The sequence below is a fragment of the Mustelus asterias genome, chromosome 7, assembly GCF_964213995.1.
Source record: "Mustelus asterias chromosome 7, sMusAst1.hap1.1, whole genome shotgun sequence".
Lineage (NCBI taxonomy): Eukaryota > Metazoa > Chordata > Chondrichthyes > Carcharhiniformes > Triakidae > Mustelus > Mustelus asterias.
The window spans coordinates 103,491,307-103,515,522 of record NC_135807.1 but is presented as its reverse complement, the minus strand read 5'-3'; the positions used below and the strand labels follow the sequence as shown (position 1 = coordinate 103,515,522).

General features: G+C 41.2%; 1 protein-coding gene across 22 annotated transcripts in view; it reads left to right on the top strand.

Annotated features, from left to right (window-relative positions):
- Positions 1-24,216, top strand: part of lrrfip2 (leucine rich repeat (in FLII) interacting protein 2) — a 182,624-nt gene that overhangs the window by 148,338 nt on the left and 10,070 nt on the right. For 5 of the 22 annotated variants that reach the window (XM_078216617.1, XM_078216619.1, XM_078216615.1 and 2 more), the window contains 9 exons: positions 590-721; positions 903-974; positions 4,184-4,354; positions 6,554-6,646; positions 8,926-9,018; positions 9,480-9,572; positions 13,992-14,124; positions 17,322-17,371; positions 22,693-22,813. In XM_078216617.1, coding sequence (XP_078072743.1) covers positions 590-721; positions 903-974; positions 4,184-4,354; positions 6,554-6,646; positions 8,926-9,018; positions 9,480-9,572; positions 13,992-14,124; positions 17,322-17,371; positions 22,693-22,813 — 958 coding nt within the window. Of the gene's footprint in view, positions 1-586; positions 722-902; positions 975-4,183; positions 4,355-6,553; positions 6,647-8,925; positions 9,019-9,479; positions 9,573-13,991; positions 14,125-17,321; positions 17,372-22,692; positions 22,814-24,216 lie in introns of all 22 variants that reach the window. The other 17 variants (XM_078216618.1, XM_078216614.1, XM_078216623.1 and 14 more) reach the window with 7 other exon arrangements.

Sequence of the window (24,216 nt, the reverse complement as noted above, 5' to 3'; positions counted from 1 at the left end):
ATCGTGCATCACATAGTATCCACATCGTAAAGTATGACCAATATACAGCAGATCATTGAAAGGATATTTTCAGGTGGTGAATGATATCTGAGGTCATGAGAAAGTAGTTCCATTTACAATTTTCAATTTTACAATATCCACATCGTAAAGTATGACCAATATACAGCAGATCATTGAAAGGATATTTTCAGGTGGTGAATGATATCTGAGGTCATGAGAAAGTAGTTCCATTTACAATTTTCAATTTTACAATATCCACATCGTAAAGTATGACCAATATACAGCAGATCATTGAAAGGATATTTTCAGGTGGTGAATGATATCTGAGGTCATGAGAAAGTAGTTCCAGTTACAATTTTCAAAATCATACCACTTTCAACTAAGAATGAACAACTTGCCTAAAAACAAACAATTTTTAACTTACTTTTCCTGAAGCATGTACCAAATTATGCTCCCAAATTTAGAATATTTAACACTTATTCTGCTTTACCAGTTATCATACAGTCAGAGCAGAAGTTGTGTATCCTGAAATTCACTCTTCTTTGTTTCCATGACAATTACTAGTCTGTCTCTTTCTTTCACCTAGCAGCCTGCTTCTCGAAATGCAGTTGCAGGGTTGTCAGCAGCAACACTGGCCTCACTTGGGGGATCATCATCTCGACGTGGGAGCGGGGATACAAGTAGCATACTGGATCCAGATGTTTCACTCAGCGAATTGCGGGTAAGGTTTATTAAACTGTGGCATAAAGCTGGTGAAGTGTTGTAAATTGTAACGTTTCTATCTGTTGACCAAATTCTTATAGCATTGTGTGCACCAAAAATATAAAATTATTTCAGTTTGATGTTTTTTTGTTCCCTTCCCCCTCCCATTTATCCAATGGTTCATTCCATGTGTCCAACAGGATATCTATGAGCTTAAGGACCAGATACAAGATGTAGAGGGGAGATACATGCAGGGATTAAAAGAACTTAAGGTATCAGGGCCATGTCCCCCAGCATGTTTTATCTATTTCCTGTCACACTGGGAATTTAAGCTGCACTCCTTTAACATATTAGAGCAGAGCCCTTTGTAGTATTTGACTAACTTTTGTTTTCGCTCATTGATAGATATTTTGGATTCTTATTGTAGCATGTGCTGTTATCTGAATGTAACCCTTACAGCAACATTCTGTGTGGTGTTTGATAAATCATAACTTCTTTGTCTCAAAGCAACTAGCCACAGAACAGCATTTGAGCAAAATAATTGTGGTCCACAAAGGTGAAAGACAATTCCACTTATTTAATCCTGAGTGATTACCTGATTTGGCTGGAGTGACAGTAGGTTGCATTTTATATAATTTACTGTTTGTTTGGAATGTGAGTATAGAACCAGCAATGGGAAAGCTCTGCATTTTCAGTCTTGGAAACATTCGAGAATTTGATTAGAAACTGTCAGAAATAGGTGAAACTTTGTACATGTGGGATAGGTAAAGTCAAAATTTCAGTGACAGTCTGAGTCTAAAATGATTTTGCATAGTTTTTTCAAATGCCTACCTTCATAAATAATTTTTTATGCATTCCATTAAGTGCAAAGATAGGTTTGGAAGAAGGTATAACTGGTGTTATCAGCAAGTTTGCGGATGACACGAAGATGGCTGGACTTGCGGATAGCAATGAGCATTGTCGGGCAATACAGCAGGGTATAGATAGGCTGGAAAATTGGGCGGAGAGGTGGCAGATGGAATTTAATCCAGATAAATGCGAAGTGATGCATTTTGGAAGAAATAATGTAGGGAGGAGTTATACAATAAATGGCAGAGCCATCAAGAGTATAGAAACACAGAGGGACCTAGGTGTGCAAGTCCACAAATCCTTGAAGGTGGCAACACAGGTGGAGAAGGTGGTGAAGAAGGCATATGGTATGCTTGCCTTTATAGGACGGGGTATAGAGTATAAAAGCTGGAGTCTGATGATGCAGCTGTATAGAACGCTGGTTAGGCCACATTTGGAGTACTGCGTCCAGTTCTGGTCGCCACACTACCAGAAGGACGTGGAGGCGTTAGAGAGAGTGCAGAGAAGGTTTACCAGGATGTTGCCTGGTATGGAGGGTCTTAGCTATGAGGAGAGATTGGGTAAACTGGGGTTGTTCTCCCTGGAAAGACGGAGAATGAGGGGAGATCTAATAGAGGTGTACAAGATTATGAAGGGGATAGATAGGGTGAACGGTGGGAAGCTTTTTCCCAGATCAGGAGTGACGATCACGAGGGGTCACGGGCTCAAGATGAGAGGGGCGAAGTATAACTCAGATATTAGAGGGATGTTTTTTACACAGAGGGTGGTGGGGGCCTGGAATGCGCTGCCAAGTGGGGTGGTGGAGGCAGACACGCTGACATCGTTTAAGACTTACCTGGATAGTCACATGAGCAGCCCGGGAATGGAGGGGTACAAACGATTGGTCTAGTTGGACCAATGAGCAGCACAGGCTTGGAGGGCCGAAGGGCCTGTTTCCTGTGCTGTACTGTTCTTTGTTCTTTGTTCTTTGTTTTTTCTAAAGGCCCAAAGTATTGCTCTGGTACTTGTTTGCAAGGAGAGAGTACACATTTCTGGAAAGCCAGAAGATGCTTTTACAGCTCCCATAATTATTTCGGTAAAATAATTGGAAAAAGAAGGATTTTAATCAGGAAATACTAAAATCTCAGAAGTGGTCAAATTTAGGGAATAACTAACCAAGGGATAAACTAAAAGAATTTATTTTAGTTTCAAAGCTGGAAGAGTGGAGCCTGTGGATATTTGCAAAGGGACAGTTAAGATGACGCTTCATTGTTTCCAAATAGGCAAATAAGCTTCCTACTCTTTAAATTTGGAAGAATTTCATATCCAGTACCTGTAAAAATGCATTGCTTTTCATCATGGAAATGTAAGGGACTATATTCATTTTAACAATCTTTGACATAATTGCTCTTTATTTGTGTAATTGTGCTGTAAACATAATCTAAGTATAGTTTGTGCTTCTGCATGGCAAGAGTACTAGTAATAGTTTTTTGTAACAAAGCCTCACATTTCCTTTGCCTGCCTATATTTAAGTTAAGGTTTCTGGTATTAAGGTTGCTCATCAGAATAGCCAAAGCTATCATTATTAATAATCTTGTTACTTGATTTTTCAAACCCGGACTTTGCTTTCTGCCTGCCTTTATTTGTCACTGCTAGAACAGAAGGAAATTCTGTACTGCACTTGGAAAGGCTATGAATTTGGGCAACTCACAATAATCTCTCGTGTGGGAAATCTAAGGCTCACCTACAACATGCAGGTGAAGAAATCAAAAGCTGAACAAAACAGCCAAGAAACTTCTAAAATGTAATCTCTACCAGGAAGGAAAGAGTTGTTTCATTTAGCTGGTTAGGCTTGCTTTCAACATCTAATTTTTATGGAGCTAAATGTTGACTTGTTTCTCCAAACAGGAAGGCATTTATGTGCAACATACTCATCAGGAGTTCATCTAAATGTTAGAGACTTCTTTCTTTTTTCTAAAATTGAGCATTGATTCACTTTTGCTTAACTTTCACAGATCGTTTACTGAAAATCTAGGAAAATGCAGTAATTTGAAAGCTTAACATCCCTTTAACATTTGGTTCTGTGAAATCCATATGAATTGTATTCATAGATGGATGGTTTTAATATTCATGGGTGGCAACCAGTATTGTTAAAAACCAATCCAAAACTCTGATCTAATTTCTAAAGTTTAATTGGAAGGTTTTCCATGAGCCCAAATCATGCCTTGTTTTCGGCAAGCTTTTTCCTGTGTTCTGTAACCAAAACCTGCAGGAGATTCAGATAACCTGACTCCTAGACTTTGGGATGCACTTGGTAAAATTTTTGCATGAGTTGTCAGCTGTTTCTTTGCCTTGTCTTATCCTTAAATGCTTTTAATACAAAACAGAAATTTGCTTTTAGTACAAACTTTCCCGTCTAGTTCCTCTTACATTTACGAGTGAACAACTGTGGAGATTAAATGACATTTGTTTATTGCAATGATAAATATATTATAAATTGGCGACCTACAATCATGTTGACTTTCCTCTCATCCTCCATGTTACTATCACATCAGGTTTCTAATACATTGCTGCATGCATATTCTTATAATTATATTTTGTTTTCAACATCATTGATTCTGTCACCAGAATATCAGTTGTTTTCAAATTGCAGGATTCATTATCAGAAGTAGAAGAAAAATATAAAAAAGCAATGGTCTCCAATGCACAACTAGACAATGAAAAATCTAACCTCATCTACCAAGTGGATACACTAAAAGATGTCATTGAAGAAATGGAGGAGCAGATGGCTGAGCTATACAGAGAGAATGAGGAAAAATCAAAGGTAATCACTTATGAGCAACCACAGCAGTGCCTGAGAGTTACTGTTTTGCCCTTAAGATGTGTTTTCTTAATATGTTGATCAAAAGGTCCCTTTCGGGTAACAGTTGTAATTTTGTAGATTTGTTTTTAAATTGAAACAACTTGACTTTTGTTGCAGTAAGAGCTGCAATTGCCTTCATTCAGGTAGATGTGTAACGGATTGATTGTATATAAAATTAATTCTGACAGTTTTAAAACTATTTTTGACAATATACTTTGTCAAATATTCAATCTCTGATATTACCCCAAAGATATTCCATGTATAAGATGGCCACTACCATATTTAAACTCAAGTGGAAACAAACTTACTAAGCATTAAATCTGGCTAAAGGGTGCTACCTGAGGAACAGAGTTGATTTAAATTTGGAATGTCCATGATGATGAAATTGAAATACTTTGTTTATCTAATTCAGAATGAGGAAAGAATAAAAATGGATGTTTTTTCGTACCTCATCCCACCTTTCAGTATGTTTCAAAGAGTTTCCAAACAATTATTGACTTCTAACGTTCAGTCTGCATCAGTATGTTAGTGAATACAGCACTCATTTTCTGCACACCATGGTCCTATGAGCAGCATACGCAATGACCATTTGATCTATTTATGATACTGACACTTCTTTAGTTAATGCCATGGAAAATTCTGTGCCCACTGGAAGCCGAAAAACAGACAAACAGTAGTTAATAAATATGGTGACTATTTGAGGCACTTGTGGGGCATCACAGGTCACATGCTGCATTTAGAGTACTTGCCATATTCTCTATGCTTCTCTGCCGTTCAACCTCTTTCCTAACTAGGTCAATAATCTGCCTTCAATTCTACATGGTTCAACTTTAACAACCAGTTTCTTATAATAGGGAATATTTTCTGGCCAAACCATCAGTCATGTTTAATGTAGGAAGGAGTGTGTCATGCTGCCATTGACACATGAACATTTGACTTAGGAGCAGGAGAAGGCTATCGGCCTTTCAAGCCTGCTCTGCCATTAAATAAGATCATGGCTGCTCTGATTGTGGCCTCAACTCCATATTCCTGCCTTTCTCCAATATCCTATGACTCCCCTGTTCATCCAGAACCTATCTATATCTGCTTTCAAAAATATTCACTTTCTGGGGAAAAGAGTTCCAAAGCCACTTGAGCCTTGAAGAAAAAACTAATTTCCATTGTAAGTGGGAGATCCATAACTCTAATCTCTCCCACAAAGGCAAACATCCTTTCAGCATCCACCTTATCCAGGTCACCCCTCATTCTTCTAAACTACAGTAGATACAGGCTCAGCCTGTCCAATCTTTCCTTGTACGATAACGCCCCCATCCAAAATAGTTGTTGGGTGAACCCCCTCTAAACTGCTTCCAATGCATTTATTTCTTTAATGGTGAATGAATTTCATTCCCATTCTCGTCATTCCTCACTTGGCACAAATGCTCGTAAAATGGTAAGGGAATCTGCTTGAGGAGAGCTCGGCTGAGCCATATGCAAGAACATGAGAAATTGGAACATGACTATATGGCCTCTCAACCAACTACACAAATTAGTGAGAATCAAGATTTGATTTCTAGTGTTGAGTTGGTTGAGATCAGCCAGTTGGTGATGGGGATGCTGCATGCAGTCGGCCTCGCCAGATTAACTATCACCCAGCATTCACTGATGCATTCGAGCCGGTGTGTATGTTGGATGAAATCTGGATTGGATCCAGATGCAACACTGTGCTTAGACAGAAGAAAAGTATCATGTTTAGTACAGGAAGAAAGTTGGCTGATAAAGAATGCAACAAAATTGTGTTATTTAATCAGGACTGCCAATCCCAGTCAGTCATAAGAGGTGAGTTTGTGTATGTGCACGTGCTGCATTTAAATCAATAAGAGTTTTAACAACACCAGGTTAAAGCCCAACAGGTTTATTTGGTAGCAAATGCCATTAACCTGGTGTTGTTAAAACTCTTACTGTGTTTACCCCAGTCCAACGCCGGCATCTCCACATCTTTAAATCAAGTCCCAGAGTTGAAAGAATAGCAGACGAGCCCACAGTGCTACTTGTTATACCATGATCTAATCAGTGATATATCAGAAAAAAATGTGATGGTGCCTTCAAAGAAATCATGGATCAACTGCTGTAACAAATTGTAAGTTAGTTTTGAAAAAATTACTATTTGGTATTTTTCAGGAACTGGAACGTCAAAAACATATGTGTAGTGTGTCACAACATAAAGTAGAAGAACTAAAAGAGGGTATTCTGCAAAGAGACAAACTAATAGAGGTAGGTGGAGGGTGAAGAAGGCCTGTGTTCATATCAAAGGTTCTTGTCTTGTTATTGTCAATTTGGAGATTGCTGCTAAAAATTCATTGGTAACTGCCTTGAGAATTTCTTAGTTTTGAATCTATGTAACCAATGAGTTGAATATTTTGGGGTGCTATGTATTTCAGAAACTAAGATTTCAACCTATATCTTTGGAGTTTTATCATCATATGATCAAGTATTTTATGATCAAATAGTTTTGCAATAGTTTAGTAAAAAATTGGATTAATATGGATGATAAGATCTCAATAGTATGTTCACTACATAATGTCAACAAATGAACTGGGTTTTTCATATGAACAGAAACAAATAAATGGATTTCAGCATATTTATTTTGTGTTCAACAATAAATATATACACAATTATAGTAATCCCTAATTGTAGAATGGTCTGAATTTTTCTTTTAGTACTTTAGCTGCTGTCACCTTTAACAATTGAGAAAAATAAAAATGTCATTCAGGCACACCTGAAAGTTTGTTTATAAATCTTCTCAGGACATGAAGAATCTGCTGCAGCTATTCTCTCAGTGGCACAATGGTTAGCACTGCTGTCTCACAGCGCCAGAGACCCGGGTTTGATTCCCAGTTTGGTGACTGTGCGGAGTCTGCATGTTCTTCCTGTATCTGTGTGGGTTTCCTTCGGGTGCTCCAGTTTCCTCCCACAGTCCAAAAGACGTACTGGTTAGATGAATTGACCATGTTAAATTCTCCCTATGTGTACCCAAACAGGTGCTGGAGTGTTGCAACTAGGGGATTTTCACAGTAACTTCATTGCAGTGAAAGCCTACTTGTGACACTAATAAATAAACGAAACTGACTAATAGTTAAGAAAAATTGGGTAAGTTTTGTGTTTATGTATTATCAGATTATTGCACCGAATTAGCTGCATTTTCAATAGGTTTAAAAGTGGCTGCTGCAAGTCACTTGTGCATCATTTATGTCTATAATCTATACTTGCATCCTGTTTCAGCAACCTGCTGATTTGTATCATAAAAACATAAGAACATAAGAAATAGGAGCAGGAGTAGGCCATCTAGCCCCTCGAGCCTGCCCCGCCATTCAATAAGATCATGGCTGATCTGAAGTGGATCAGTTCCACTTACCCGCCTGATCCCTATAACCCCTAATTCCCTTACTGATCAGGAATCCATCTATCCGTGATTTAAACATATTCAACGAGGTAGCCTCCACCACTTCAGTGGGCAGAGAATTCCAGAGATTCACCACCCTCTGAGAGAAGAAGTTCCTCCTCAACTCTGTCCTAAACTGACCCCCCTTTATTTTGAGGCTGTGCCCTCTAGTTCTAGTTTCCTTACAAAGTGGAAAGAATCTCTCCACCTCTACCCTATCCACCTATAATCTTATAGGTCTCTATAAGATACCCCCTCAGCCTTCTAAATTCCAACGAGTACAAACCCAATCTGCTCAGTCTCTCCTCATAACCAACACCCCTCATCTCTGGTATCAACCTGGTGAACCTTCTCTGCACTCCCTCCAATGCCAATATATCCTTCCGCAAATAAGGGGACCAATACGGCACACAGTATTCCAGCTGCGGCCTCACCAATGCCCTGTACAGATGCAACAAGACATCTCTGCTTTTATATTCTATCCCCCTTGCGATATAGGCCAACATCCCATTTGCCTTCTTAATCACCTGTTGCACCTGCAGACTGGGCTTTTGCGTCTCATGCACAAGGACCCCCAGGTCCCTTTGCACAGTAGCATGTTGTAATTTTTTTCCATTTAGATAATAATCCAATTTGCTATTATTTCCTCCAAAGTGAATAACCTCGCATTTGTCAACGTTATACTCCATCTGCCAGATCCTCGCCTACTCACTCAGCCTGTCCAAATCTCTCTGCAGACCTTCTACGCCCTCCACACGATTCACTTTTCCACTTATCTTTGTGTCGTCTTTGTATCCTTAGGAAATGACTGCAAATGCTTGGGCAATGTTACAAGCTGCCTTCTTCATTAACACATCCTGGCTATGTAAATGAGGAAAACTTTATATAGTACAATGTAAGCCAACTGACATCTAACAGAATCTGCAATTCTTTTTAAAATGTGCATTATTTATCTTTCTGCAGTTCTCTATTTTGTAATTATACACTATTGTGGCCTGGTGTGTTCATTTTGTTCAACACCTTTAAAAACTTTTTTCTCTTAACTACCTAATCTGTTTTATGCTCCAACCAATGCTGAACTTCGCTTCCTCGCCTGTGGCTTTTTCTGTAGGAGAACAAGTGTCTGCAGCAGAGGGTGGACACTCTCACCAGGGATGTGTTTGATCTGCAGGAAACTGTCAACTGGAAAGACAAAAAAATTGGGGTAGGAGGTCATATTGAGCAGTGGCTGCATGGGGTGTTATTTGTTGATTGGTTAGTGAACATAATGTCCCTGTCTACCATTCAGTGTGTTGGAGCATGATATACTGCGTAAAGAATTTTAGCAAAAGACAAACTGCTTCATTGCAAATATCTTTGGTATACTCAGTGAATGTAATTTACCCATTTGTCTTCAATATATAATGTGTGATGTAGAATTATCTTTGTAGTTTATTTGCTTAATCAAGCATCTCAAAGCGTGTGACAGATTATAATAGTTGTTCACTGTGAAGGAGAGGTTAATCTTGAACAGTCACAGTTGAAAATGAGATTTTGTTTTTCCAAACTTCAACCCATTGCTTTCTCTCTTCCTACTGTCTCATCAGCTATATTCATGCCTTTGTTGCAATTTACATTTTCTTTTCTCTGCCATGTTCTTTATGCTGCTTGCTGCCCTATGCTCAGGCTCTAGAGAGGCAGAAAGACTACTTTGACTGCATTAGAAATGAGCGTGATGAACTGAGAGATGAGTTGGCTGATCTAAGGGAAAACACAAAGGTAGGCCATGTATGTGGTTTAGGCTAAAGAGTGTTGAAGATTTGGGGGGGGGTGTTTTGATTAAAATCAGCAGCAATAAAAAGTGTGGTGACTGAAAATTGAATATTTGTACATTTAAAAGTGGGCATAACTATTATTTGTAAACTTCAGTGTAATAAACCAGTCTCTTCCATTTCTCAGCAGCAGAAGGCAAAAGATGTTTGGTTATTTTGTTATATAAACTAATGAATACTGTGGGAGAATTCCTTTTCAAATACATTTTCCTTTGTGTTTTTGTTGAACTATCTTTGAATTTAAACTGCAAGTTTACCCTTGTCCCACCAAGTGTGCCAATGCACCTCCGAGGTTTTTTTTAAACACAGTAAGAAGTTTAACAACACCAGGTTAAAGTCCAACAGGTTTATTTGGTAGCAAAAGCCACACAAGCTTTCGGAGCTGCAAGCCCCTTCTTCAGGTGAGTGGGAATTCTGTTCACAAACAGAGCATATAAAGACACAACCTCAATTTACATGAATAATGGTTGGAATGCGAATACTTACAACTAATCAAGTCTTTAAGAAACAAAACAATGTGAGTGGAGAGAGCATCAAGACAGGCTAAAAAGATGTGTATTGTCTCCAGACAAGACAGCCAGTGAAACTCTGTGGGGGGTTTTTTTAAATGCTGAGATGCAAAAGAAGAATAAAACCACCTCTGTGAAACAATGAAGTAGAAAATTAGCATTTCAATTTAAAATAGAAAGCTGTGTTAATTTTTTGCTTGTCTCCCTAATTAATGTTCACCTTTGTTTTACTGACTCTTCATAACATTTTCATTCAATGCGTGCTTTTCATTGTTGGATCATATAATAACCTGGAGGCAGAACTAGCTCACCATGTTCATGTAGCACTCCATCCATTCAATTTTCTCTCCTCTTTGGTGAAGCAGGATCTCTCTGCTACATTATTTTACCTTTGACAGCTGTGCTATCTAGGTTTTCACGATTTAAGTTAAGTGTGGCATGGTAGCACAGTGGTTAGCACTGCTGCTTCACAGCTCCAGGGACCTGGGTTCGATTCCTGGCTTGGGCCACTGTCTGTGGGGAGTTTGCACATTCTCCTCGTGTGACTGTGGGTTTCCTCCGGGTGTTCTGGTTTCCTCCCACAGTCCAAAGATGTGCGGGTTAGGTTGTTTGGCCAAGCTAAAAATTGCCCCTTAGTGTCCTAAGATGCTTAGGTTAGAGGGATTAGCGGGTAAATGGGGGTAGGGCCTGGGTGGGATTGTGGTTGGTGCAGACTCGATGGGCCAAATGGCCTCTTTCTGCACTGTAGGGTTTCTATGATTCTAAGTTTTCAAAGATAATGCATCAATCTGGGACTTAGTACTCTTTAGCTCATAAAACCAAGTATAACAGCATTCCACAGAGAGACATTAGGTGAGAAGACCCAAAACTTGGTCCGAGAAATAGTGTTTGAAGACTCTTGAAGGAAGTGAGGTAGAGGGGCAGATAAGTATAATGAGGATATTCCAGAGCTTGGCGTCTAGGCAGCAGAAAGCACAGCTATGAATGGTGGAATAAAAATTAAAATTGAGGAAGCACAAGGGGCTTGAGTTAGAGGTGGAAATATTTCAGAGGGTTGTTTGGTTGAGGGACGTTACAACAATAGGGAGGGGAGGCTTGAAAACAAGAATGAGAATTTGAAAATGAAGGCACCACTGACCAACGTTGTCCTCCACTCAGAAATGGGCCTTGATTTCCATGTGATACCGATTCAATTTGTTTAATCTTGTGAAGTAACTAGCATTTCCTTAATTTGAGATTCCACACAAAATTTTCTGCTGGATTTATAGTGAATTTTAGAATTATAGAAGAGATGCAACACAAAAGGAGACCATTCAGCTGTCATGTATGTCCTAGCCATCTGAAGGATTAGGTCACTTCATGCTAGTCCCCTACCTTCTCCCTGTATCCCTGCACATTCTTCCTTTTCAGATAGTCCAATTCCCTTTTCAATGCCTTGATTTAAACAGGGTTCACCAAACACTTGGGCAGTGCATTCCAGATTCTAACCATTGGTTGCTTGAAAATGGTTTTCCTCATGACGTCATTATACTTTATTTCTCTCTCAGACATGGGTGAATTCTGTTTCATCTCGCTCCCAATGCCAGTTCAGTGGGTTAGTGGGTTGGTTAACTATTGATGCAGATCCTGCAGAATTTAGGTCCTTGGCAGCTCCTGAATGGAGCTGAGGTAAATCAGTTGTTTAAAGGTAAAGATCATTTACATTTAAGATGGAGGTGACCTGACGAATCAAATTGCAACATATGCACTATGCGTTGCACAATTTTCAGCTGAGATTCTGTATGAACTATGAATTTGTGTTGCGAATATCCAAAGTAGTGTGTCAAGGAATTTTCAAATCAGAAAATCATCATCTGGAACTATATGCTGGTGACAACCTAGAGAAGAATGAACTAACCCAGCTGTTGCAGCAGATGATGGCAAAAATGCCAGCTGGAAACAGAAAATGCTGAATGTATTGCAAAGGTTCCAAAACTGAGTCATAAGCTAACATGAGAACCAGAGAGCAATATTAACATCAGTTGCGAGAAAAATGTCATTGACAGTTATCTTGGCACCCATTGTAAATACAAGGGATGTCGAATGTACGAGGAATGAAATGAGTAAATTTAGGCAAGATCGATGAGCTTCGCATCATCATTGAGCAGCGTAATGAATGAACTGACTCCATGTATCACTGCTGATCTTTTGAGGAAGTTGTACATTGCAAGTAATTGAAGTACCAGATGCTTCTCTCTCATGATGCTTTTTTGTTCGAGTATTTTCATGTGTATTTACATTCGAATCTGCTTAACATTTATTTTAGTAGGTTAGGAACAAGAATTCTTAAATGTGAAATCTTGTTCTTCAGAAAGACAATGGCTGGGATTCTCTTAAAAAAAAAATTCTAAGTATCGAATTTACATAAAAACCGGAGTAAATCCCACTGAGTTTTACAGCAGGATTTTCAAAAAGAATCTCCCACACTCTGTGTACTGCAGAGATCATTAGCATGAATCTCATTAAAAATCAGTGGGCACTATTCCCACTGGAGAGGCCGGCAGCATAGCACTGAGCGGGCCACTGCACATGCACCGATCTGTCATAGTGAAGATCAGCACATGCACAGTCGGCCTCCCAATCGCTGGCCAGCCCCGCGACCCAGCATAATTGGCCCTGCGCCCTCATTCCCCTCTTTCCCCCCCCAAAATCACCCAATCACTGGCCTCCTGGAGGTGTCCAGGCCAGCCTTGACCCCCAACACCTTGATGTCCAGCCCCAATTGCTGGCCTCCCTCCCTCTGTCACCAAGTCAGTGGGATGCCCCACCCCCACCGATCTCCCACAAAGGCCCTACCCCTTTGGCACTGCTTGATGCCCAGTGGGCAGTGCCAAGGTGTCCCTGGGCAATGCTGGGAGCCAGGCTGGCACTGACAATGCCCAGGGGGCACCCCCATGCCCGTGATCTGCGGGGGGGGGGGGGGGGGGGGGGGCGTTGGTCCCAGAGTGTAGTGGGGAGCTGATGTCCCCCTTCACTCGAGCGGGGTTGTGCCACCAGCTCCCTGCTTGTGGGGAGCTGTTGTAAACCCCGCTGGAGTGAAAAACCCCTGGTGGAGGGTGGGGGGACGCGAGCGGGCCTGGAGACCTCAGCGCCAGGCCTACTAATGACATCTAAAACTCCATTTCAATAATTTATACAGCTCCGTGCCGATTTCTGGCATGGAGCTGATGACGCCAGAAATCTGGTGGGCGGAGACCGTGGTGCCCAGTGGGAAACCTGCTACATGGCCTCCGTTTGAGTTTAAAGTTTAAACCAGTAACATGACTAAGCCAATCCATCCCTCAAAATGCAAGTGACTAGTTCTATTTTAATTTAATATAATGCACTAAAACATCTACTTTGCTGGTTAGATCTGTTTGTGGATCTGGAGGCATGGGAAAATCTGTTTTTAGCATACTGACCTCATTAACAGAGAAATTCTATATTAAAACATGTCATTCCATCAGGATCAGGTAATTAGCTGAGGTACAATCTGGCTTCTATAATATTTTAACTCTACTTGTGACCCAGTGATTATATAAATCTCTGATGAGAATTGATGATTTTTTAATGTCGCATGTTTTTGAATGTATCTGATGAAATTATACCCATGAAGCAGAAGAAAATAGTGTAACAGCATCTGCTAAGTTCACTCTTTAGGTCATTATCAGGCGTGCTCTTTTTCAAAAAAATATTGTCATATTCTCCTTGTCATATAAAATATACTCCACAGTTTATTCAAGGTAACAGACTGAAATGGTTGCCAGTTGTATTAACCATAGAAAATCCAAGGTACTTGCTTTCCAGCAGTTGACAGTTTAAATTATTTTATCTTTCAGAAATACGGTTTGGTTATAATTCCAGAAGGCACACCTAATGGTGATGTAAATCATGAACCAGTTGTTGGTGCGATTACAGTTGTGTCTCAAGAGGCTGCTCAAGTGCTTGAAGGTGCAGGAGATGGACCACTAGGTAGTGCTTGTTCAAATTACCTTGTCCTCATTTAATGAACAATAGACCTTAACCATTAAACTTCTGGTTGCTGACTATTTATAAAACATTTAATCTGGCTGGATAGCTTGGTTATTTCAATTTGTTCAAGTCAGAATACCAATTATTGTCACACTGGCACAACTGAACTTCATTTTGTGTGTTACAGTTCATTCAGGGAGTTTGAATTGCTTTGCGAACATGCACTTTTGTATGCATCTTCTAGTCTAGAGCTGTGATAGAGGCTCCAATCTTCTTTCCATCACGTAGCTGACCAGGAATTTTTCCCACTTTTAGAATGTGGGAACATACAAATTAGCAGCAGGTGTAGGCCATTTGGCCCTTTGAACCTGTTCTGCCATTCAATAAGATCATGATTTATCTGACTATGTCTTCAACTGCACCTTCTGTCTACCCCAATAACCTTTGATTCCCTTGTTGGTCAAGAATCTATTTAACAATGCTTTAAAAACATTCATTTATCCTTCCTCCACTCCTGTCTGGAGAAAATGTTTCAAAGTTTCGCAACAAACCAGGAAAAAAGTCGTCTTTTCGACATTTTAAATGGGAGACCCCTTATTGTTAAACTCTACTGCTTGCGCCTGCTGTTGACATGTGTCAGAAAAGTTTTATAGCAGGTTGATAGTCAACATGTTTTAGCCACATTATGCATGCAATCTCCTTGGCCATCAAGTCCTGGGGTGTGAATCAAACCTGGAGTCTCTGGCTCTGAGGCAGGGATGTTGCCCTCTGTGCCATAAGTTATCCCCATATTGAAGTTCCTTAACTGCATGTAAAGCAGCATATTGACACCCTCTTCACAGCGATAGGTGGGGCACAGAGGCAACCACGAAAGAACATCTTTTTAAAATTTGTTCATGGAACGAATGTCAGTTGCAAGGCCAACATTTATTGTCCATCCCAAATTGCCCTTGAGGAGACAGTGGTGAGCTGTCTTTGTGAGCCACTGCTGTCCATCTGATGTAGTTACACTCACAGTGCTGTTGGGAATTCAGTTCCAGTATTTTGACCCAGTGACAGTGACAAATAGCAACATAGTTTCAAGTCAGGATGGTGTGTGGCTTGCAGGGGAATTTGAAAGTGGTGGAGTTCCCATGCATCCGCTTTGACTTGGGGGATGGTGTGAAACTTCATGACTATTGTTGGAGCTGCAAGCGATAAACATTCCATCACACTCCTGACTTGTGCCTTGCAGATGGTGGACAGGCTTTGAAGGGTCAGATGGTGAGATACTCTGACCTGCCCTTGTAACCACAGTATTTACATCCATTTCAATTTCTTGTCAATAGTAATTCCCAGGACATTGGTGTATGGATTCGGTGATGGCAATGCCTTTGAACATCAAGGGGAGTTGGTTATTTTCACTCTTATTACAGATAGTATTATCTTGCACTTGTCTTACTTGCCACTTATCAGCCAGCAGCTGGATATTATCCCGGCCATGCTGCACATGGACATAAACTGCTTCAGTATCTGAGGAGTGGCAAATAGTGCTGAACATAGAAAAGCTACAGCACAAACAGGCCCTTCGGCCCACAAGTTGCGCCGAACATGTCCCTACCTACTAGGCTTACCTATAACCCTCTATCTTACTAACCTCCATGAACTTATCCAAAAGTCTCTTAAAAGATCCTATTGAATCCGCCTCCACCACCACTACTGGCAGCCATTGTTCAACCATCAGCCAATATCCCCACTTCTGACCTTATAATAGACTGACCTTATAATAGAGGGAAGGCCATTGATGAGGCAACTGAAGATAATTGAACCAAGGACGTTACCCTGAGGAATTCCTGCAATGATGTCCTCAGGCTCAGATGATTGACCTCCAACAGCCACAGCCATCTTCCTTTGTTCTCGGTATGAATTCAGCAGTAGGGAGTTTTTCCCCTGATGCCCATTGACTTCAATTAAATTGTGGTTCCTTGGCGTCACTGAGTCCGATGTTACCTTGATGTCAAGGACAGTTACCCTCACCTCTTGAATTCATTTTTGAAACAGCATGTGCCCTGCCAGAACCAAATCTGAGTATTAGTGAGCAGATGATTGCTGAGTAAGTGCCATTTGATATCACTGTCAATGATACCTGCCATTGATGAGGGACAGTAGACTGATGGGGTGGTAATTGGCCCCATCATTGAGGATGTTTGTGGCACCTCTTCCAATGGTTAGTTGTTAAATTGTTGACCACTATTCACAAACGCCTGTGGTAAAGCTGCTGAGCTTTAATCCCTTTGTTGTGGGATTGCTTTGCATGTCTGTTGCATGTTGCTTCTGTGGTTTGGCATGCATCCGGTCCTGTGTTTTCGCTTCATCGGGTTGGCACATTATATTTAGATTTTTCTGGTGCTAGTCCTGGAAGGCTTTTTTGTATTCGGCATTGAACCAGAGTTGATCTCCTGATTTGTTGGTGATGGTACAATGAGGGATATACCAGACCATGAGATAACAGATTGTGATTGCATACAATTCTGCTGCTGCTAATGGCCCATAGAATCTTGTGAATGCCCAGTTTGAGCACTTGTTTCCTCTGATGTAGTGTAAATGAGTTAAGTTGCATACACCAAGTTACATATTACTTTTTCAGTCTCAGGCATAGATTTTTATTTTCAGATTTGTCGTGATGTTACAATAATCAGAGATGCCACACCAAGAATGCACAATTGTAAAATTGCTGTTCTCTGTTGGTTGAAAAGCCAGATATTATGCTTGGGAATGGACCTCTGTGGTACGTAGGTGTGTTACTGTTGTAATTCACCATTGCAACTCTGAGCAACTGCAGAATATTTGCACAAATGCAGCTGGAAAGCCACCAATACACAATTTGAATAACCATAGGAACTCAGGAAATCTGGAGTAAAACAGAAAATGCTAAAAATACTTGGGTCTGGCAGCATCTGTGGAGAGAGAAACAGAGTTGATGTTTCAGTTTAAGGACGCTGTTCATTCTGTTTCTCTCTCCACAGATGCTGCCAGACCTGCTGAGTAGTTCAAGCTTTTTCTGTTTTTATTTCAGGTTTCCAGCATCTGCAGTATTTTCCTTTTGGCACAGGAAATAAAAGTTGTTAACTGAGCTTGTTCAAATAATGAATTGAATAATAGAAATGTTTTAAACCTTGTCAGTTGCAATCTTTTTACATGTATTTGTCTTATTACAGATGTGCGGCTAAAGAAACTGGCTGATGAAAAGGAAGAATTACTTGCACAGGTAATTGCATGAGAAGAAAGCAAAAGGCAATCAGAAAAAAAGCTTGTGGTATTCAAAAGGAAGACTTGTTCTTGGTGACCTTTGTGACTAACTAGAGACGCAACTTAGCATAGATTTTCACTGCATTTCAGAACTAGGAAATGGATGATGTGGGAGGAAGTGCGATGCTAGCTTAATCTGAGATTGGGACAGAGTAGAAAAAAGTTTATTCAGCTTTGCCATATCTGATCTGATCCTGCTTGATGTGCATGCAACCTACCTGAAATGGGAAGAATTCCATTTCCTGGCGCCAACGTAAAGAACAAAGAGCAAAGATTCTTGCATTCGTAATATCCGACCTGTTTCTCGAGAACACCCTAAAATATTTTGGGCATGCAATCAATCACTCAAAGCTGTATTATTCATATGTAGATACAATCATCAAATATAATTTAAGTACAGGATGAATAATACAATACACCTCCACCGATGGGAGTAGGGCAGTGGATTGGAGCTACAACAATACTCAAGAATCTCAACACTGTCAAGCCAAAGTACCATTCTGAACAGATATATCATTCTTCATTTTTGTTGTGTAAAATTCCTGGAAGTCACTACCGAACAGCAGTGTAGGAGTACCTGCAGCACTTCAAGCAAAAGATCCACCATTAACATTTGCAGGGCAAGAAGGAGTAGGCATTGAAAGCTGGTCTTCCCATTGAGGCTATTGTGCAGAATTATTTTGTTTAAAGTAGTTTTGTTGTAAAGTACAAAATACATTTCCTTATGTACTTGTGGAGTCCAGTCCTTGAGCTTGGATTCTTTCGTCTAATTAAACGTAATATAGGAATATTAGCTATTATTCCTTGGTTAGTTCCATAATTCATATTTCTGAATGGAGAACGTGTAAAGTTTGTGTATGTATTTCATTCTGTTAAGTGTAACAGACTAGTCCAGTGGTGTTAATTATAAATATTGTGTCCTGATGTGGGCAGTGGATATACTCCCTGTAAGTCATTGATTGTATCCTTGTCAGCTTGTGAAATTTCACAAGTCCATAAGACCATAAGACATAGGAGCGGAAGTAAGGCCATTCGGCCCATCGAGTCCACTCCACCATTCAATCATGGTTGATTTCAACTCCATTTACCCGCTCTCTCCCCATAGTCCAGTTTGAGAAACCTGAGTGTGGAATTCTGCTACTCTTGGTATATAAAGTAGTATGATGTGTAGAAATTACAGCAGAAAAGATTATTTATTTTTCCCTGGATGCAATCCCAGCATTTTGTCCTTTCTGTTTGAGAATCTTGATGAATGCAAATTGGGTGTCAGAATTCTCTGCCTAACAATGACAAAGGTCAATAACTGGGACTCCTGAGAAGCACGCTTGCGAGGTTGTGAAAGGCACTCTATGAACCAATTGGCAGGTAAGGTGGAACCAGGGTCACACCATGTGAATGAGGAAGTTGTGTGGGGAAGCTGAGGAAGGAGCCATGCCACACCATCAAGGGAGAAGAGGTCAGCTCAGGCAGGGCCCGGCCCAGCCCTGTACACAAAATACTTGATAGAGTTTAACCAGTAAAGTTAAATTCTTACAGGTTTAATGCTTCACGATAACTTATTACCTGGGCTATATATATTACAGGATTCCACTTGGTGTCCAAGATTAAAGCAAACTAAGGCTATTTAAGGTTAGATTACTTGTGTCGCTGTCAAGATAACAGTTTTAAATATTAAATATGTCCACGTGAGTTGCAGTCTGATTCTTCATATTGTTGCTGTCAATAGACTTTGCAGTGCCTTACCCTTGAGTATTGACCTGGGTACAGTGAAACACACCTGCATCTCCTTAGCCACTTGTATTCACCTTGGGACCACAGCATGATGCATCTCTGAAGTGGCCTGACACCATTGAGAGTGATTAGGTTGGGTCAGGAATACACCATCAAGAGGGAGGAGATCAGAGAGGAAATAGGGAAGAGACTACACAACACCATCAAGAGGGAGACGATTGGTCAAAAGGCCAGGCAAAGTCCAAGCCACACCGACAAATCGGGAAGGGTCCAGCTGAGGAGCCCACACTATCAAAGGTGAAGGTCAGGAAGGACCTTCTAGGGTAGAGGTGAGGCTCTAATCTCAGTGCTTGACCTTGGCTTGCTCTTGCAGTCTTCAGCCAGACCTAAAATGAAGAAATCTCCACCAAAACAGAAATAGGACAGTCCTCAAATGAGTCCTGACAGGCGATAAGCAAGAAAGGAGTGACTGGGGAATCTGGAGCATCCTTTTTTATTTATTTGTTCATGCAATGTGGGCATTGCTGGCTAGACCAACATTTAAAACCATAGAATCCCTGCAATGCAGAAGGAGGCCATTTGGCCCATTGAGTCTGCACTGACTCTCCATAAGACCATCTTGCCCAGGCATCACCCCCCACCCTTGTCCTTTCCCTGTAACCCCACGCTTTTACCATGGCCAATTCACCTAACCTGCACATCTTTTGACTGTGGGAGGAAACCGGAGCACTGAGGAAGCCCATGCAGACACAGGGAGAGCATATAAACTCCACAAAGACTGGAATTGAACCCGGGTCCATGGCGCTGTGACATAGCAGTGCTAACCATCCATTGTGAAGGTGGTGATGAGTCACCTTCTTGAACTGCTGAAGCAAAAGTGGTGTAGTTAACAACTCTCGAGTAAGGAAGCTCCAGGATTTTGTGATGCTGGGGACCTGAGGAGGAGGCCAAGATGGATCATCCTACCTGGCTGAAGATTGTTGCAAATGGTTTAGCATTGTCTTATGCGAGGCTCACCCATCATTGAGGATGGGGATATTTATGGAGTTCCCTCTTCCAGCAAATTGTTTAACTGTCCAAGCCAATTCACAATTGGATGTAGATCTTAGATCAGAGGTGATGGTTGTGGATTGCTTAGCTCTGTCTACTGCATTCTGCTTCTGCTGTTTGGCTTGTTATCATAGAAACCCTACTGTACAGAAAGAGGCCATTCGGCCCATCGAGTCTGCACCAACCACAATCCCACCCAGACCCTACCCCCATATCCCTACATATTTTACCCGCTAATCCCTCTAATCTACGCATCCCAGGACACTAAGGGGCAATTTTAGCATGGCCAATCAACCTAACCCGCACATCTTTGGGCTGTGGGAGGAAACCGGAGCACCCGGAGGAAACCCACGCAGACACGAGGAGAATGTGCAAACTCCACACAGACAGTGACCCAAGCCGGGAATCGAACCCAGGTCCCTGGAGCTGTGAAGCAGCAGTGCTAACCACTGTGCTACCGTGCCATTATGCTGTGGCTCCGCTGAGTTGACACCTAATTTTTAGGTATGCTTGGTGTTGCTCCTGACATGCCCTCCTAACTCTTCATTGAACAAGGGTTGATTCCCTGGTTTGATGGTAATGGTAGAATGGAGGGTATGCTGGGCCAGGAAGTTGCAGACTATGGTCAAATAAAGTTCTGCTGCTGATGGCCACAGCACCTCATAGATGCCCAATTTTGAACTGCAAGATAAGATCTGTTCAAAATCTATCCTGTTTAGCATTGTGTTTGTGCCACACAGCACGATGGAGAGAATCCTCAAATGTGAAGGTGGAACTTTGTCTCCACAAGGACTGTGCCATGTTCAACCCAAACCAAGGTTGTCATGGACAAATGCATCTGAGACTCTTTGAGGTTGAGTTCAAGTAGGTTTTTCTCTCTTATTGGATCCCTTACCACCTGCCACAGATCCAGTGTAGCCACTCTTAGTGATGGACATTGAAGTCTCCATGCCCTTTCCACCCTCAATGCCTCTTCCAATTGGTGTTTAATATGGAAAAGTTCTGATCTTCAGCTGATTGGGAGAGTGGTTCCAGTAAGTGGTAATCAGCAGGAGGTCCCCTTGCCCATGTTTTATCTGATGGATGAGACTTGATCAGATCTGGAGTCAACACTCCCAGGGCAACCATCTCACCATTGTATACTCCCATGCCACCAGCTCTGGTGGGTCGGTCCTGCCAGTGGGACAGGGCATACCCAAGGACAGTGATGGTGGTGTCTGGGACATTGTCTGTAAGGTATGATTCTGTGACCATGACAATGTCAGCCTGTTGCTTGACTGTGCGACAGATCTCTAAATTCTGGCACAAGCCGCAGATGTGAGTGCAAGGACTTTGACCTGGTCACTGGAACGACAATGGCAAACCCAGAACTGGTGACCCTGCAATGCCAGGTAGTCCAGCCAGTTCCATTCTTTGTGGACTTTGTAGTGGTTTTCTATAACTGACTGGCTTGCTAGGCCATTTCAGAGGGCATTTAAGATTCAAACCGATAACTCAGCCAGTGATTGTTGTGGTTCAGAACCGTGCAATTGTTGGTTGGGTAGTCCGTCAGTTGAGATAACATGTCAGATTGGCTGCTTTGGACACTGACCATCCAGATTGACAGACGATGAGCCCATGCCCCCTAGAGCACACCTCGGTGATTAGCACTGTGTACACACACACACAAGCCCCCCCCCCACCCCCCACCCATCTCCCTAACCTGGTTAAGATTATCTGGGGATGGGGTTTGTGGGAAGTAGTGACTTATCAAAGTTAAAAATTATTTGTGATTTTTTTCTTTTGTTTCTTGAAATGCACCAGTTGTTGTTGGAGAAATAACTAAGCTGTTTGACAGTGAACAAATTGCTCTTGTACCTAAATGATTATAGCCAGTAGATTATTTTCATTCTGAAATGCTATTTAAGCATTTTTCATGAGTGCAAGCCTTTCTCAGACACCTCAAATCCTGGCAGCGGACCATTCCATTCCTACTCGTGTCACTCATTCAAAATCTCCTCCTCATAGATAAAATGAGAGGTCATACGACACCAGGTTATAGTCCAACAGGTTTATTTGAAATCACAAGCTTTTGGAGCGCTGCTCCTTCATCAGGTGAAATGGAGCGAGGTGCGCAGGCACAGAATATAAAGGCTGTCTGTATATTCTAAATATAAATCTTAAACCAAATAGACCAATAATTTGGCCTGGGGATAGAGACAGAGAAAGAGGAAAGTGAAGTGTTGAAAAACTAAGATCAGTCTTGCACTGCAAAAATGCTCCCAGCTAATTGAAGGAGGTTCTGTGTTCGTGTGTGATCAATGTTGAATCTGAATCCCAGAGGAGCTTTCAGTATTTAAATGTTTTGCTCATGGATAGTGTATCTATTTACTTCCCTCAATAAGGAACATTTTACTGTTAAGCGCCTTACTTGGATAACATTTTCCACCTTTCTAAATATGTGCTCCTAGTGTTTCAGTTGTTTGAGTTTATTAACCTTTGGCCACTTGGTTTTGGTAGATCAGAAAGCTGAAATTGCAATTTGAAGAGGAACGACAGAAGAATTCCAAGATTGAGAATGTGCTCACTGATTCTGATCGACTAGAAAATGGCACAGATCTACAAATGCTCGAAATGCAGAGTAAGTTCAATACACATTCTGTGTATATGTCATGGAATCTAAAAATATTATGCCTGCTAATCACAAAGTAAGAAATTAATAATCAGGTATCTCTCCAGTTTGCCCTTGTCTGAAGGTACTGACATTTGCTGGGGTGCAATTCCACCTGCCTTTTTAGATTTCTGGTCCCTTACCCAAGTAGTTGAGCCAGTGAATGTCCGTGAGCTGCGTGTGTGCCAAGGGATCCTTTCCCAATTAACTGCATTTGCAGGGATGAGTAAGATCATTAGCTGTTAACATGAGAAAATCACATAAAAAATAGAAGCAGGGGGAAACCATACAGACTGTTCAACCCTGTTTCTTTTCTACAACCACTCCCTGTTCCTTTTGTTCCATGACATCTTTGGAATTTACTCTCCCCTCACCCAGTTCCTCTTTTTCAATGATGTACAAACCATTACATTTCTACCTCTCGGTTCCAAAGAGTCATATCAGACTTGAAACATTAGACCTGTTTCTGCCTCCACAAATGTTGTAAGAGTTTTAACAACGCCAGGTTAAAGTCCAACAGGTTTATTTGGTAGCAAATGCCATTCGCTTTCAGAGCCCTGCTCCTTCGTCAGATGGAGTGGATATCTGCCTTTGCCAAAAGCTAATGGCATTTGCTACCAAATAAGCCTGTTGGACTTTAACCTAGTGTTGTTAAAACTCTTACTGTGTTTACCCCAGTCCAACGCTGGCATCTCCTCATCATATCCACAAATGTTCCCAGACCTGCTGAATTTTTCTAGCACTTCCTATTTTTATTTAAGTAAATAGCATGTTGCCCTATGTTAAGGATTGGAGTACAAGAATAAAGAGATCTTGCTACAATTGTATGGCGCTTTGGTGTAACCAAAAGTGGGATACTGCATGCAACTTTGGTCTTCATATTTAAGAATATATTTGCATTGGACGCACTGTAGCGAAGGTTCACTAGATTAGTTAAAAACAAGCATGCTGCTTCATGTTGAATGTTGTCGAGCTTCTTGAGTTTGTTAAAGCTGCACTCATCCAAGTGAGTGGAGAGTATTCCATTGCACACCTGACTTGTGCTTTGTAGATGGTACACAGGTTTTGGGGAGTCAGGAAGTGGGTTACGCTGCAGAGTTCCCAACTTCTGACCTGCAGCCATAGTATTTGTATGGCTGGACTAGTTCAGTGGTAACCCCCAGGATGTTGATAGTGGGGGATTCAGCAAGAGTAATGCCATTGAATATCATGGGGAGATGGTCATTGTCTGGCACTTGTGTTACTTGCCACTTAGCACATGCCTGAACATTGTCCAGGTCTTGTTGCAGGTGCACACAGACTACATTAGTATCTGAGGAGTTCTCAAATGACACTGAATATTGTGCAATCATCTGTGAACATCCTCACTTCTG